The sequence below is a fragment of the Hippocampus bargibanti genome, linkage group LG06 (genome assembly GCF_051943395.1).
Source record: "Hippocampus bargibanti isolate YZ-2025 linkage group LG06, ASM5194339v1, whole genome shotgun sequence".
NCBI lineage: Eukaryota > Metazoa > Chordata > Actinopteri > Syngnathiformes > Syngnathidae > Hippocampus > Hippocampus bargibanti.
The window spans coordinates 5,924,457-5,941,396 of NC_142739.1; the positions used below are offsets into that span (position 1 = coordinate 5,924,457).

The 16,940-nt window shown below is 41.2% G+C and overlaps 1 protein-coding gene across 11 annotated transcripts in view; it reads left to right on the forward strand.

Annotated features, from left to right (window-relative positions):
- Nucleotides 1-16,940, forward strand: part of zhx2a (zinc fingers and homeoboxes 2a) — a 40,711-nt gene that overhangs the window by 16,652 nt on the left and 7,119 nt on the right. For 6 of the 11 annotated variants that reach the window (XM_088997974.1, XM_088997973.1, XM_088997975.1 and 3 more), the window contains exons 2-12: nt 3,389-3,755; nt 3,971-4,672; nt 4,836-5,048; nt 5,174-5,440; nt 7,004-7,219; nt 7,298-7,382; nt 9,423-9,608; nt 10,793-11,193; nt 11,460-11,700; nt 11,771-11,936; nt 15,453-15,572. In XM_088997974.1, coding sequence (XP_088854100.1) covers nt 3,675-3,755; nt 3,971-4,672; nt 4,836-5,048; nt 5,174-5,440; nt 7,004-7,219; nt 7,298-7,382; nt 9,423-9,608; nt 10,793-11,193; nt 11,460-11,700; nt 11,771-11,936; nt 15,453-15,570 — 2,676 coding nt within the window. In that variant the 5' untranslated portion in view covers nt 3,389-3,674 and the 3' untranslated portion in view covers nt 15,571-15,572. Of the gene's footprint in view, nt 1-3,388; nt 3,756-3,970; nt 4,673-4,835; nt 5,049-5,173; nt 5,441-7,003; nt 7,220-7,297; nt 7,383-9,422; nt 9,609-10,792; nt 11,194-11,459; nt 11,701-11,770; nt 11,937-12,295; nt 12,589-15,452; nt 15,573-16,940 lie in introns of all 11 variants that reach the window. The other 5 variants (XR_016115210.1, XR_016115209.1, XR_016115211.1 and 2 more) reach the window with 1 other exon arrangement.

The following is a 16,940-nucleotide window of genomic DNA, read 5'->3' on the forward strand; positions in this document are numbered from 1 at the left end:
TTGTGTTTGTGGCAGCTAGAGTTTTATTTTAAGAAAGGTCGCGTTTCTTACTTTTTCTTTTAGATGGCAAGTGTTTTCAATGGTTCAATATGATACATACTGAATGTTATATTATTTCGAGTCTCTCTGTCCAAAAACAAAACAAAAAATGACCATTACACACAGGTTTCAAAAGGAACCAGTGGGTTCTCAGATAATATGCTGTATCTGACATTACCCAGCGACTCATTAGTAAGGTAACACTGAATATCAATATCTGTAGCAGTTGTGATCAGTTTACTAATATGGATGAGGCATAAATTCAATTTCCCCATCTGATCTCTTTATGTGTGGGCTAAGCACACCGGCAGGCGGTTGGCTGTATGTTCAGCTCCAGCCTAATGCAGTCTTTTCTTCTCTTCCATCCCATGATTCATTCATAATTTTTTGGTGAAAAAGTTTTAAAAGACGTGTCCCTGCAATCAGGCGGAAAAATTCAATCTCCGAAGCATCACTTTTCAGGAAAACAAAAGCATGTTTGCTGAGCCTATAACTGTATCATCAAAGAGTGTATGTCTATTTTCAAAAATAGAGATAGCCACGTGGGGACTGAATAACATGGAATTAACCAAATTTAGACATGCAATTGTTTGGGGCCAACGCCAGGACAATATTTAATGTCAGTTGAGATTTTGCTGATTTGTTCTGTTATTACAGCAATATAAGAATACATGATTTCAGAATGTAGTGACAACCTCTAATTAATTACGGTTTAATTAGTTTGTGGTCTTACCATTGATATATTTTGAAACTAGGTATGAAGGAAACAATGAATGCAATTTGCTGTGGGACCATTTAAAAATGTTAGGGTAAAAACACGGTCACTGTTTGAAGGCTAAAAAGTTTATGAGGCATAAATTCAATTTCCCCATCTGATCTCTTTATGTGTGGGCTAAGCACACCGGCAGGCGGTTGGCTGTATGTTCAGCTCCAGCCTAATGCAGTCTTTTCTTCTCTTCCATCCCATGATTCATTCATAATTTTTTGGTGAAAAAGTTTTAAAAGACGTGTCCCTGCAATCAGGCGGAAAAATTCAATCTCCGAAGCATCACTTTTCAGGAAAACAAAAGCATGTTTGCTGAGCCTATAACTGTATCATCAAAGAGTGTATGTCTATTTTCAAAAATAGAGATAGCCACGTGGGGACTGAATAACATGGAATTAACCAAATTTAGACATGCAATTGTTTGGGGCCAACGCCAGGACAATATTTAATGTCAGTTGAGATTTTGCTGATTTGTTCTGTTATTACAGCAATATAAGAATACATGATTTCAGAATGTAGTGACAACCTCTAATTAATTACGGTTTAATTAGTTTGTGGTCTTACCATTGATATATTTTGAAACTAGGTATGAAGGAAACAATGAATGCAATTTGCTGTGGGACCATTTAAAAATGTTAGGGTAAAAACACGGTCACTGTTTGAAGGCTAAAAAGTTTATTTCAAATACAGAAATTCAGACAAAACAGTCACGGATGGGAGCTTTACTGGAGTGGGATTCCTCGGGCTCCTCCAGTTTAGTGTGTGAATCACTGCATTTGCACATGTGGAGCAGGTATTTTCCCTGTAGGATGTGCCTTGACAGCTAGTCTGTGTGACATGGTATGCTTTGAATATGAAGATGTTTAGCTTGAGCCTCAGTGTCTGTTTCTTTACGAAGAGACAACTGATTTTTGTTTTTCCAAGAGCAGAGATTAAATAAAATATCCTCGAATAATCCTACAAAAATAAAAATGTATACTGTTCACGTTGGGTGCAGCAAACTGGAGGCTATCTCTGCTGCATCATGTGAAAGGCAGACTATTGCAGGGCACATATAAACACACACAACACAAATTCACACCATGATTGAGCGGGAACTGAACCCAAGCTTCCCGCACCAAAGCTTAGGTGAATGTAACACACTCAAAGAGTAGGGATGCACGATAATTATCAGGCTGATAATTATTGTGCCTTGTGTTCACGTTGACCTTTGCACTGTACTAAAATTATGTTCGGGGTAATTGGTGAAAGATTGAGAAATGTCGTGAAAAGGTTGGATCCATTTTTTATCAATATGAACACCAATGGAATCCCTGTTGCCTAAGCGATAAAGGTGTTAACCAACGTAACATTTCCACTTTTCCTTTCGGGTACAAGCCACAGTGATAAGTTACTTAATTCGTCAATGGCAAACACTCTCCAGTCTCAAACAACGAGTCGCAATTCCAAGGTCAATGATGAAAATGCTTGATTCCTCACTTTTGTAAATGATGTCCTCGTCTTTAATTCATTAAAGGACAACCGACGTCTCCGGAAAAGTTGTCTCCATAATTTGTAAAATGGCTTCAAATGACTTCTACTAAGCGTATTTTACAAAGATTCCACCGCATACAGCTATATTTTACGTTTTAAGACTTGCGCTTAATATTCCGAAAGTCTTGTTTTTTAGTTGGTGACGAGTCCTCACCCTATGTCACTGAAGGAACGCCCCTGACCGAAAAAAGGACACATTGTAGCAGTCCTTCCATCACGTCAATGCATTTTGCTGTACTTGTTTGGTCTGAAAATGTTGTGTTGCATCAAAAAGAGGCAGAAGACGGCGACAAAGCTCCATGTAAGGAATTTATCAGCCTGTGGAAACGGGCTGATTAATTCCTCACACGGAGCTTGGTCGCCATTTTCTGCCTCTTTTTTGGTGATATATTTACCCCCAATGTTGCCTCAAAATGGCACGGAATAAATTATTTAATCGATTGCAAACATGTATACTTTCCTCTTCAGAATTATTTGAATCATATTCATAACTGGATGTGTAACAAGAAAGCATATTCTCTGAATCTGAAGCCATTGTTTTGTTTCTCGAGCAATGCAAAACGTCTTGGCATGACGTCACGAACTGGGGGGGGGCGGGGACTTTCTGAAAATGCCCAATTCGCAGCTCAATTTTTTGCAGATTTTGGACACTTTAAGTCATTTTTATTGGCATTTGACTAAAAATATCATTCTGCGTGTTTTGGGTATTTTAGATGCTATAAAACGTTTTTCTGATGTCAGTTAGGAAACAAAAAAGTGATGTCGGTTGTCTTTTAATGTTGTACATGAAGCTTGTACATGTTGTACATGTTACATTATTTGTGACACAGATTCAGCCATTTTCATGCTGGCTTTATGTGTACCGAAAGAAATGCTATTCAGGTGGTTGATTTTCATTCCAAAAGCGTAATGTTATGATGAACAGAACTCTCTTGCTTGGTTGTAACATATAAATACACGAGTGTCTCTTGACTTGTGTCAGGTATCAATTAATTTGGCAATTTGATGTCCTTTTGATGGTAAAAGGTGATATTTATTTAATTTGTCTAGGTGCTGTCCTGTCATGCAGTTTCATGAGGCCTTACTGCTGCGGAGCTGACAGAGGCAGTGGGACAAGCCTGGAACTTCACCCTTTATTACTCGATTCTCTGCTACACATTGCACCCCAGAAAGCTGCAGCCGCACTCTTGTTCTCAAAAACGGACCTGTCCCAGAACAAGCCAGGAAACCTCCTCTGGGTTGTCGTCCAGCATCTCTGATTTCCCAGTCGTAGTTTCTTTTACAGCATATCTAGCCAAGCAAAATTGGAGTGAGCCATCTCTCATTATTCATCATCATGTCAAGCCGACGGAAGGCTTCCACTCCCTGTATGATCAGACCACAGGAGACCATAGTGGCAATGGATGAAGAGGAGGAGGTACCCTATTATTTTCTGGTCTTGATATTGCTTTGCTGCGACCGACTTTTATACATTTCTTGTGTGTGTGTGAGAGAGAAAAATGTTTTGCATTAACTGATGCAAATTTCCCCATTGTGGGACGAATAAAGGTTTTCTGATTCTGATGCATTTGTTTTCCATGATGTACTGATGTTTTGCAATGTCATTTGTAATTGGGTGTTTTCTTCTTCCAGACAACAGAGAATCACAATGAGGAGGATGCAATGCAAACAGATCCATCAGGTGACCAAGACCTGATTGGGAAGACCTCTGACTCCCCAGCTGCACCTGAAATCCCAGCATCTGAGTCATTCGACATTTCCAAGTCTACACTGAAACAGCAAAGGGGCTATGAGTGCAAATACTGTACCTTCTCCACTCAGAACCTGAACACATTTAAAGAACATGTGGATGCCAACCACCCTAATGTCATCCTCAACCCACTGTACCTCTGCGCTGTATGTAACTTCAACGCGAAAAAGTATGACTCTCTGGCAGAACACAACGATAGGAATCATCCCGGGGAGAACAAATTCAAGTTCAAATGCATCAAAATGAACAATCAGACTGTTTTGGAACAAACAATCGAGGGCAGCAACAGCAGCAATGCAGTCATTTACAATAGTTCCAGTGTCATATCTGGTAAAGCAGAAGGGCTTAGCACTGTGGCCCTTGGCAAAACCACTGCAGCCAAGTTGGGGAAACAAAAAGTTGCGTCTTCAGATAATAAACGGACGGAGCCTCAGTTGTGTAAGCTGAACGCCGACTTGACAAAGAAAGCAATCACAGCGCTCAATGTCAATGGGACTGTCATCATCCCAGACTCGACTCTTCTCAAAGCAGACGGCCTTTCTCACATCATGCCTTCCCTTCAGCGACCTGTAAACTACACCCAGGTAGGATGCAACATAACCATGGCCAAAACCTCCAATTTTGGGGATTGCCAACCTCTCATACTCAAGGGGCCAATTTTGGACATTTAAGAAGTATAACACGTCAATTTCAGAAAATTATATTTGACAGAATTGCAATTAGCAGGATGACTTGTTATGATTCTAGGTACCGAAGATTGCGATTCCCCTCAACACAACCAAATACAATCCATCGCTGGATGACAACCTCACCCTCATCGCTTCGTTCAACAATTTCCCATACCCAACGCAAGCTGAGCTCTCTTGCCTTACTGCTGTCTCCAAACACCCGGAGGAGCAAATTAAAGTCTGGTTTACAACTCAGCGGCTCAAACAGGGCATTAGCTGGTCACCGGAGGAGGTACAAATGAGCAAATCATTATTGATCTATACCCCATCTTCACACACAAACATTTTTTTTTCAAAGACGTTTTTATGGGAGGTAATTATAATGAATGAAACAGGAATACATTTTTCCCGTCCCAGGTAGAGGAAGCAAGAAAGAAGATGTTCAATGGTACAATCGCATCTGTGCCGCAGACTTTCACAGTTGTAACCCCCCATCTCACTACTCAGTCATCCGCCAACACGCCACCAGTAACTAGTACAGTCTCCAAATGCATGCAGCCTGCGGCTTCAGTCCTTCAATCCGTCCCTTGTCAGCTGCTGGGACAGACCAGTCTGGTACTGACTCCTGTTGCCAACGGCTCGACTGTTACATGTGCACCACTGGCACTCACATTGGCAAACCAGGTACACAGAAAAAAATATTACCGTATTTTCTGCACTATAACGCGCACCTGAAAATCCTTCATTTTCTTCAAAAGATGAGCCTGCGCTTCATAATCTGGTGCACCTTACATGTGAAGTAAAATTAAACCGCAACCCTTTTGGCTACTACTGTCAGCAGCCACCGACTCCATTTCCCCCTGTTGAAGAAGTAGTGTGCGGTCCATGTTGGAATATAAAACTGAGTTTCATTTAATCCCTTAAAATGACATCGCCATGCGAAATTTGTTTTCTTGATTTCCCCAATATTTCCCGTTTTTGGCACAATGATTAGAAATGGAAAACAAAACAAAATTCCTTTAATTCAGATACTTTAAGGACAAAACATTCCATGAAAACACCTAAGGAACATAAAGGGTTTAAAGAAGGAAAATATGTAATGTCTGAAAATTATATTTTTTATTGTACTGTGTTAAACTCTGATGAAACTGGAATATTTTTAGTTCAAAAATGCAGAAGATACCACACATACTATTCTGCAATTCCCATTTTTGTGTTTGACATTAAATAAGAAAAATGATGGTGAAATCAGTTTTAAAATACAGTGATACCTCAGCTTACGAACTTAATTGGTTCCCAGAAAGTGTGTGTAAGGCGAAAAGTTTGTCTGCCACACATTTATTTCCCATAAGAAACCATTAAAAATGAGAACAATCCATTCCAGGTCCCAATAAAAAATATGTTTCTACTAAATAAGCCTTAAAACTACACAAAATATGCCTTATTTTATGTATACTAAATGTGCTATTCTATTGTAATTAAATAAATCAACTGTACTATATAATAAAGTCGTTTTATTTACCTTTGTGATGGTCGTTGATGTAGTTGCCTCTTGATGATATCCGAGTGAAGTTGCCGTACTTTCTTGGTGATAATACCGTCACTCACACGGTCCCCTGCTTGCAGCTTTTCGTTAATCGAAATCAACAGACATTTTTCAACCTCTTCTATTGCCTGAGACCATTGCTTCGACAACACGGAAACACCCTTGGCCACACCAGCAATGGTCGACTTAGCGTACTGGTACTGGGACGCTAAGTCACACAAACGCACACGGCATTTGTGTTTTTCGCTGATCTTCTTCTGCTCGACCATAATTTCCTTTTGTGTCCTCTTTGGCTTAACATTAGCCTGTGGTGGGGTCTTTTTTGGTCCCATAATAGCAAAAGTACTCCACTTGATAACAAACCATGTCTGCACTCAAAGAAAGTTGGTGTGGAAAACTAGTCTTCCAGCCACCGTGACGCTGTGTGGTTTGATTCGGCCGCCCAAAACTAGTTTGTATGCCAAGATTATATTCTCGCAAATTTAATGTTCGTAAAGTGAACAATTTTAAAGCTTTCGTTAGTCGAGGTATCACTGTATGGCATTCATTGAAGGTGCACTTTATAATCTGGTTAATCCTTATAGTGCAGAAAATAGAATAACAAAAAAAATGACAACCTATATAATTCTAAATGTCAAAATGATCAAATAAATAACATGAGGTCTTTGCCTCTATTTTTTTCACCCGCCACCCTGACACAGGTTGCTCAGTCGCTCAAACGACCCTTGCCCTCACCCTCAACCGCCTCCGAGAGTAAACGGCCCTCCATCATTCAAGCCATATCTACGCCTATTGCCACATCCAAGCTCTCCTTGCCCAAAGTGTTAAATTTCACTGCAGACCCCAACAAAACAGCAGAGCAGCTATCGGTGCTGCGGTCCAGTTACATGCAGTGTCCTTTCCCAGAGGAAGAAGAGGTTGGAATAATGCAATAACCACTGTAAACTGCTATGAAATTAGACGGTGATAATCTTATGCATCTTGTCACGTGACAGATCTACAGACTGATAGAGACCACCGGGTTGTCCAGAGGCGAGATTAAGAAGTGGTTCAGTGAACAGAGGCTCCTTAATCTCAAAGGTATTTGGTATCCCACATCTGATCATTGTGACCTACTCGACCAATGGGTTTTTATCTAACCCTAAAGCTGGGGTCACAATCCTTTTTGAAACAGGAGAGCTACTTCTCAGCTATTGATTAATGCAAAAGGCTACCAGTTCGATATGCACTTCTGAAATGTTCTCAAAATACCTTGAATCACATGTTAAGAGTTATTATTCAGAATTTTGAGATTTATGAGAAGATACTGATCACATTCTACCTCTCATTCGAGAAAATGCATCATTATCAATATGCAACATGATATTTCTATAGATCCCTGCCAGTGTTTAGTTTCTCAAAAGATCACACCAACACAATTTCTAGAAAAAAACAATGTCCCAATGCTGGTAATTGCAATTTTATTTGATATATTTTGGGAGGTAGCAGCAATGTGTTCCTGTGAGATGAGGGAAGGGCGGGCTTGATGCCTGCGGGGACAACATTGCTGACCCCCTCTCCTTTTTTTTCAAATGCCATGTTTGAAACAGCAATGCGCAGTCCGCAAATAACAGCTTTGTAATAATTTTGATCCACGGGTTGGGGACGAGAAGAATATTGTCTATGTTGTTGCCATGGGAACACCATCTCTTTTTAAAGGACTATCATGTTTATGGGCCAGCCTGGACACACAGATTTCAGGCAAGGATTTGATGATGCAATCTAAACAATAGGAAATCCTGGATAAGTGGATGAAGATGGATGGATGGATGGCTGGCTGTTTAGACGTATATAATATTTGCCTATTTTGACAATCTCAAATGTGTATGATGAGAATTTCACACACATGCCATACATATTAAACTCCTATATTCGTGAATATTTCCTAAATGCGATCAAAATTATGTATACAGCTACGTGTGGCTAAGGGTGTACACAGTACTATACTGTTCCTCTCACAACACACAACAGTAACAGAGGACTGATAGTTGCTGTTTATGGTTCAGAAACCCTTTGTCATGGTCTGCGACCGATATCCAGACATCAGGATATTGGCGTACTTGATAAATACTACTTGTTAACAGCGGTTGCTTGGAGCCAATTTTAGTTTGAACCAAGCTAGTAATAGCATTAGTCCCACTTTTATACACATTCGCTCGGTCTTGCGTTAAATCACTTACTCAATCACACTCAGCCTTTGTTTCGAAATGAAAGAAATTGTGTTGTCATATAAGTGGGGAAGCTCCACTTCCTCTCCGGTACATGTAGCACACAAAAGCTCATATTTCTACAATGTGTACATTCCTTGTGCAGCCATTAAGAATTGAGAAATTATAGCTGCGTAGAAGGCTGGCATCGATGTGACTTCAGGCGAGTCCTCCCAATGAGGCAGCGGGCTCTGTGGGAGGAGGGCCTGGGAGGACAGCTATCCACCTGGAGCAAAGCTGATTTATAGTTTGAATATTCAGGGTGAATTGATTTTTTGATCCATGAGTATAGCTTGAAAATGGGCAAACTGGCCATTTCCAACCCAAATTATGTTGCAAATCTGATGGAAGGAGATCAAACATTCAAACAAACAAAAAAAAGTGTCATGTGAACTCTACAACGTCTCATATAGGCCCTGCGGCTGTCTGACTGCGATGAACAGTAAACGCATAATAATTTCACTAGCCTCAAAATTCACAAATATTACACTATTCGTTTGACATTTTGAAAAAGTACAGTTAACAAACACTCCTTTGAATTTAACAGTCAAAAACGATGAATTAGATTCCAATGCCTTTTTTAATCATTTGTTTACTTTCTAAATTGAATATTACTCAAAACTAATTACATTTGGAATTAAATCCGTGTACATGCAAATATGACGAACGCAGGTCATGGTTTATCCAAAAAAACACCTTGAGGAACCGTTTGCAACGTCAGCTCTACTTCTACTTATGTTTGCGATTCATGTGTAATTTCGTCGGGATAAAAAGTGGAACCCATTGAGATCATCGGTTACTTGCATTTCTTGTGTTGTTTTACATTTGAATTTCTGGGTAATATAATTACATTTCTCTCTCTGTCACATTTAAGGTGTTCATCCACCCCCTCTGTTGGTGAAAGCTGAGGTGACACCAGTACCTAAAGATGGACCCGTTAGGAAAGCAGTCCCGAGCCACTTCCCCCTGCTGGAGCGAGTGAAGGGGAAATCTTCTGAGCAACTGAAGACACTTGAGGAGAGTTTCCAGAGAAGCAGCACTCCAACAGATGTTGAGATTGGTACAACTTTGCTGTCAGACTTTTTTTATGGAACAGGGGAAGATGGTAAACGATTGAATAAGCACAATGATTTAGCTCAGGAACAAAACCTCTGATGAGGGGTTGAAAATAAAGTACTGTATTTTCCGGACCATATGTCGCACTGGTATGCGACATATGGTCGCATACCATGTATAAGGCATGTACATTAGAAGGCACTACAGGTGACGCTGAAGATATGTTATTCACCCATTAGACAGTGGCGGAATAAAGGGAACATCAACAAAACAGTCAGATAGTCAGATGCTGAATATTCCACGGTTTAATTAGAGTTTATCACAACACAAAAATAAATAGAATATTCAGAGATTACCAATCTACCAATCATGGAATATTTTGGCCTTAGAATTTTCAGAAATAAGCAAATGTCTTTTTTTTCATGAGATAATAAATATCAAAACAAGCACAATCAACGGCGAATTTTCCATTTGTAATAATTTTGCCAAAAATGGAAAATTATGGGGAAATCGTGAAAAAAATTCCACCTTGCAAAGACATTTTAAGAGATTATTTAAATGAAATGCCGTTTTATATATCCCAGTATGGATCGCGCGCTATTTCTACAGGAGGAAATGGAGTCGGTGGCTGCTGACAGAAGTTGCGAGACCTCTTGTGGCTCAATATTACTTCACATAAAAGGAGCCCTTGCGTAGAAGCTCAGGGTCATCTTTTGAAGAAAATGAAGCCTTTGGATGCAATTAATACAATGGAAAATACAGAATAGAGTTTAAATTTAAAAATCCCAAGACCTTTTCCAAACAAACAAGACTTTAGAGATTTATTTTCCCCACAGGGAAGTAGGGACGGGGTGGCCGTTGTGAATTTGGGGAACATTATTTCATACTTTTCACGACCAGAATTTCATGAAAGACTTATGCGCCGGGTATAGTACTAGATAGCATTATAGGGATGATCTGATCATATCGGGATGACATCACTGATACATGATGTATCAGTGATGTCATCTACACAGTAATTCTGTGTAGATGAATGTTCATTCAATATAATGGCATTTTGTTTTGTTATGTTTTTTCCCCTCAAAGTGATTCGCTTGCTCCCAACATACAAAGAGTTTGTTGAGATAATTGTGCTGTTTTTTTTGTGGAAGCAGCTCACCTAACATCTTGAACTTGTTTCTGCTCTAGAGCAACTGGCCCAGGAGACAAGGCTGTCCAAAAATGAAGTGGACTGCTGGTTTTCTGAGCGCAAGGCGCTGAGGGAGAATATGGAGAAGGCCTTGCTCAGCGTGACGTCCAAGAACACGGAAGACAAAGGCGACAGGCCAGGAGTGTTGCTCAATGGTTCCTCACATCGCGAGCAGGATGGAAAAATGCTCCAATCATCAGCTCTCCCACCATTTCTCTCTTCTTCATCCTCTTCATGCTCCCCTCCTGTACTTGCAGCCTCCTCCCCTCATCCTCCAACATTGTCTGCCTCTCCATCACCTCCCATTCTTAATTCCGCCTCTTCTCCACATCCTCCGATCCTCTCTCTGTCGACAAGCCCTGCTCCCATCCCAAGTGGCTCACTCACTCTCTTGCGAGAGGTAACATTTGAAACACTAACCTTGTCAAAATATCATGCCCTGAGCTGTCACGAAGAGAAAACATTTCCTTTTTTACAATAACTGCTAAGGATGACCGGGTTTTATAGCCTGTGACAAGAAATTAACGTTATTTTTAACAGGTTATGGGTGACTAATTAGATGGTAATTTAACTCTACTCATTAATATGTTTTTGAGTAATAATGCAAATTATAAAGCTGTCTTCTATGTAATATTTTGCTTTTGCTCCTCTGACTTATTTTGGTAGATGTTCTGTCGGACCCAGTGGCCAACGCCTGAGGAGTACAGTCAGCTGGAAGCGCAAACAATCATGGGGCGCACTGACATTGTCCGCTGGTTTAAGGAACATCGCTCGGCCTTGAAGAATGGTGAAATCCTGGCGTGGTTGGAAGCTTACCAGAGCCAAAAAGATCAGCAGAAATCTGGACAACAGATAAACGGAGAGAATTTTAACAAACAAAACCATAGTGTATCACTGGAAGGAAAAGGTATGCAACTCTGATCATTCTGTCATGCTTTGTTGAGTTTTCACATCTAACCCCATCGACGTTGCTGTAGTTGAGGAAGTTGGCGAGAAGAAAACTGCTGCAGCATCTATGGAGAACTCCAAGCTGCATAATTCAGACACAGTACAGTGGTTGACTGAAAAACTCACTCACAGTGTGTCTGACCTGAGCCCAGCTCAGCTGGACCAGACCAACTCTAGCATCACTGAAAAGGGGAGGTGGGTGTCTTCTGTTTAAAATAAATAAATACAGTGATACATCAGCTCACGAACGTAATTGGTTTCCAGAAAGTGTGTGTAAGGTGAAAAGTGTGTCTTCCAAACATTAATTTCCCATAGGAAACCATTAAAAATGAGAATAATCCGTTTCTAGGTCCCAATAAAACAGAATTTTCTACTAAATAAGCCTAAAAGGACAAGCGACGTCACTTTTTTGTTTTTAAGTGACATCAGAAAAACGTTTTATAGCATCTAAAATAACCAAAACATGCAGTATGATATTTTTATTCAAATGCAAAACACCATTAAAAATGACTTCTCATCTCATCTCATTTTCCGTACCGCTTATTCCTCATTAGGGTCGCGGGGGTTGCTGGAGCCTATCTCAGCTGTCTTCGGGCACGAGGCGGGGGACACCCTGAATTGGTTGCCAGCCAATCTCAGGGCACACAAAGACATACAACAGTCACTCTCACACTCACACCTCGGGACAATTTGGAGTGGTCAATCTGGCTGCCATGCATGTTTTTGGAGTGTGGGAGGAAACCGGAGGACCCGGAGAAAACCCACGCGGGTCCGGGGAGAACATGCAAACTCCACACAGGGAGGCCAGACCGGGACGCGAACCAGCGACCTCTGCACTGTGAAGCCGGTGTGCTAACCACTCGACTACCGGGCCGCCCCTAAAAATGACTTAAAGTGTCCAAAATCTGCAAAAAATTGAGCTGCGAATTGGGCATTTTCAGAAAGTCCCGCCCCCAGTTCGTGACGTCATGCCAAGATGTCTTGCATTGCTGGAGAATCAAAACAATGGCTTCAGATTCGGAGAATATGCTTTCTTGTTACACATCCAGTTATGAATATGATTCAAATAGTTCTGAAGAGGAAAGCATATATGTTTGCAATCGATTAAATAATTAATCCGTGCCATTTTGAGGCAACATTGAGGGGAAATGTATCACCAAAAAAGAGGCAGAAAATAGCGACCTCCTGTGGCCACCTCCGTTTCCACAGGCTGATAAATTCCTTATATGGAGCTTGGCCGCCCTCTTCTGGTAGCTTTTGGGTGCAACATGAGGTTGTCAGACCAAACAAGTACAGTGGTACCTCGATTCTCGAACGCCTCACAGTTTGAACAAATCGGTGTTCGAGATATTCTTGCTTCGGCGTTCGAACATCAATCGGTGTTCGAACGCCAATACGACGCGCGAGTGCGTATGCGAGGGTGGGGAGCTGAGCGGCGCACAGGTGTATCGCTCTCTCCGTGACCAACTGTTGTCGCTTGCGGACGTGCTGCGTTTTGCTGTAGCGTTTAATATAGGTGTACGAAGAGTTTTATCTCATAATCATGCCTCCAAAGAAAGTAAGTGCTGCTTAAAGTGACAAAAGAAAAGTAGCACGTACAACTATTGCATTTAAAAAAGAAATAATCGCAAAATATGAAGGAGGTGTGCGAGTGTCTGATCTGGCGAGGGAATACAGCATGGCGAAATCTACGATCAGTACGATATTAAAGAATAAGGCTGTGAAGGAGGCTGTGAAATGTAGTGATGTGACCGTGGGAGTGAGAGCAAGTGTCATTGGATAGATATTTTAAGAGAAAAGAAAATCCTGTAGCCGAGTCATCCGAAGCTGTCACGTTCCGAGCAAGAGTGACGGCAGCTCGTCGGAACTGTGTTGCTTTATGTAAGCGGGTTCGGTAAATGATACAACTTCTGGATAGAGTTGAGGTTCTTTATTAGGACGGCTGTGTTGGTTGGAGGGAGAAGGCAATTGACATGTGTGGCTCTCGTAGGCTCTCATCAGACTGACTTGCAGCAGCGCGCATGCTCCTTTGATCTAAAGCCAGGCATCACTAGTAGAACATGCAAATACAATTTGCTCATATCATTACAGGAACGTAGTGAAATGTTTGGGATCCCAAAGCAGGTGGCAGAGACGTACTAACCCAGCAGGATGTTCATTCACAAATCAAAGAAAACACAGCGAGTAAGAAGGCACGCTTACTACGGCAAAAAGCAAATGGCACACGAGGGTGCAATATGACGCAATCCCGGAAGATGACATAAATTTACGGGACGCAGGGAAAATACCTCGGACCGGATACACTCGCGCATCGAAGGAAGAGTCCAGGTACGGTGGCGAGTTCATCGCAAACCCGCCCACCCCCCCCCCCCCCCCCCGCTGTCAACTGGCAAGTGACAGGAGCAAAGATATGGTTTCGGTGTTCGAACAGGGTCCTGGAATGAATTATGGTCGAGAACCGAGGTACCACTGTACAGCAAAATACATTGACGTGATGGAAGGACTGCTACAATGTGTCTTTTTTTCAGTCTGGGGCGTTCCTTTAGTAACGGCACGTACGGACTCGTCACCAACTCAAAAACAAGACTTCCTGACTATTCAGTGCAAGTCTTAAAACGTAAAATATAGCTATATGCGGTGGAATCTTATTAAAATACGCTCAGTAGAAGTCATTCGAAGCCATTTTACAAATTATGGACACAACTTGTCCGGAGACGTCGGTTGTCCTTTAAAACTATACAGAATATACCTTATTTTATGTGTAATAAATGTGCTGTTGTATTGTAATTAAAGAAATAAACTGTACTGTAAAATAAAGTTTTTTATTTACCTTTGTGATGGTCGTTGATGTAATTGCCTCTTGATGATATCCGTGTGAATTTGCCGTGCTTTCTCGACGATGATACCCTCGCGAACACTGTCCCCTGCGAGCTGCTTTTCGTTAATCCAAATCAACCCCGTTTTTCAACCTCTATTGCCTGAGACCGTTGCTTAGACAACACAGAAACACCCTTAGCCACACGTAGCAATGGTTGACTTAGCATACCGGTACTGGGACGCTAAGTCACACAAACACACACCTTGTTCGTGTTTTGATCTCCTTCTTCTGCTCATCCCTAATTTTGTTTTGCGTCCTCTTTGGCTGAACACTAGCCTGCGGTGGAGTCTTTTTCGGTCCCAAAAAAGCAAAAGTATCTACTTGGTAGCAAACCATGTATGCACTCAGAGAAAGGGGGAGTGGAAAAGTAGTCCAGCAGCCACGGTGGCGCTGTTCGGCCGTGTGGTCTGGTGTTCTTCCGACAGCCATTGTGGCGCTCCGTGTGTTTCCCGAAAACTAGTTTGTATGCCAAGATTATATTCTCGCAAATTTAATTTCCGTAAGGCGAAAGCTTTGTTAGCTAAAGCGTTTGTAAACCGAGGTATCACTGTATAGTACTTACATCCTGAATGCCCAAAGTTGTCTCTAAATGTATATGTTTCAAATTACCCACACTTGCATGTATTAATATTTCTTCTTACACAATAATAATGCTCTGTTTTATTTACCGTGATGTGTGTCCGAAGTTCTGTCCATTGATGTACTGTACGAGGTTATGGAGTATTTTATTATTGTCTAATCTAAGTTTCATGCACATAAAATATCCCACACCTGACAAAGCATCATGCTTGCGTTGGGCTGTGTTGAAAATGATGCCTTATGTGTTTTGGTAGCTGGATTGAAGTGACTGTTGCCGTGGACAAAGACAGTGAGGGAGGATTACAAAGACAGCGGCTGGCGGCAGATACTGATGTTTTGACCATGGAGAAACCTGGGAGAGTCACTGGCTGATGGTAACTACAGTACATTGACTTTGTTATACATTTCTAAACTGAATTGACAAAACAAAAGTTTGAAAAATTTGTGTTGGGTAGTGTCTTTCTTCCAATAAATATTAATATTACATATTATTTCTAAGCGCCTTTCAAAACTCTCAAGGACACTTTACTGTCTCGGGATAAGGACCTTATTTTTCTGCGGGTGAGCAGCGGCAGCCATTCGCGCCAGAGTTCACTCAACCCGGAAGTAACACAAACTCACGCCACGAATGTGAGTGTGTGTATATAGACAGACTTGTGGGAGGAAACCGGAGAAACCCACGCCGGCCCGGGGAAAACATGCAAACTCATAACATAGGGAGGCCGGAGCAGGATGCGAACCAGCGACCTCTGCACTGTGAAGGCAGCATGCTAACCACTCGACTACCGGGCTGCCCCAGTACAATACAATAGATCCTAATTCATATAGCGCTTTCACAACAGCTGTAGATGTAACAAAGCACCTCACATAATAGTCAACACAAAGCAAAATAATAAACAGGAACATAAAAACATGGACAGTTGTGCAATCTTAACGACTTTCCCCATGTACTCTATGATGTTTGAGTAAAAAACAAACACATGAAGCAGTTCTAGATGAAAGAGGAGAGGATGAAAGCCTCCTTCTCATCAGTGGATCAGAGACATGGTGGAAAGTTTTGAAAGCAAACATGGAGCTGTAGCATCCATTGACAAAAAGATGAATGATAAGTTGTAATGAAATGATAAATAACTAGTTTGGTTCCCTTTCATGTGTAAAGAACATACATTTCGATTGGATTTACCTTTATTAGTCTCGCAGTGAAGACATTTACATTTCATAGCAGCAAAATTATATTTGTTGGATGAACAGGGAAAAAAAGATATTTGAGTAACCCGAGGAGGAGATGGGGGTTGGGCTTCTTAAAGGACAACCGACGTCACTTTTTTGTTTCTGAACCGACATCAGAAAAACGTTTTATAGCATCTAAAATACCCAAAGCACGCAGTATGATATTTTTGTCAAATGCAAAACACCAATAAAAATGACTTAAAGTGTCTAAAAAGTACTTAAATTTGAAACCGGAAGTGGCCCGTTTCAGAAGGTCCCTCCCCCATGTTTGTGGTGTCACGGCAAGACGTCTTGCCTTGCTCGAGAATCAAAACAATGGCTTCAGATTCGGAGAATCTGCTTTCTTGTTACTCATCCAGTTATGAATATGATTCAAATACAGTAAAGTCTCGTTATATCGATATTCAAGGGAGTCCGAAAAAATATCGATATAACCGGGACTATCGATATATCTGACCCTGTTTGCATGTAATTTTCTCCGTGCGTGCATAGAAATAGTATCGATATAACCG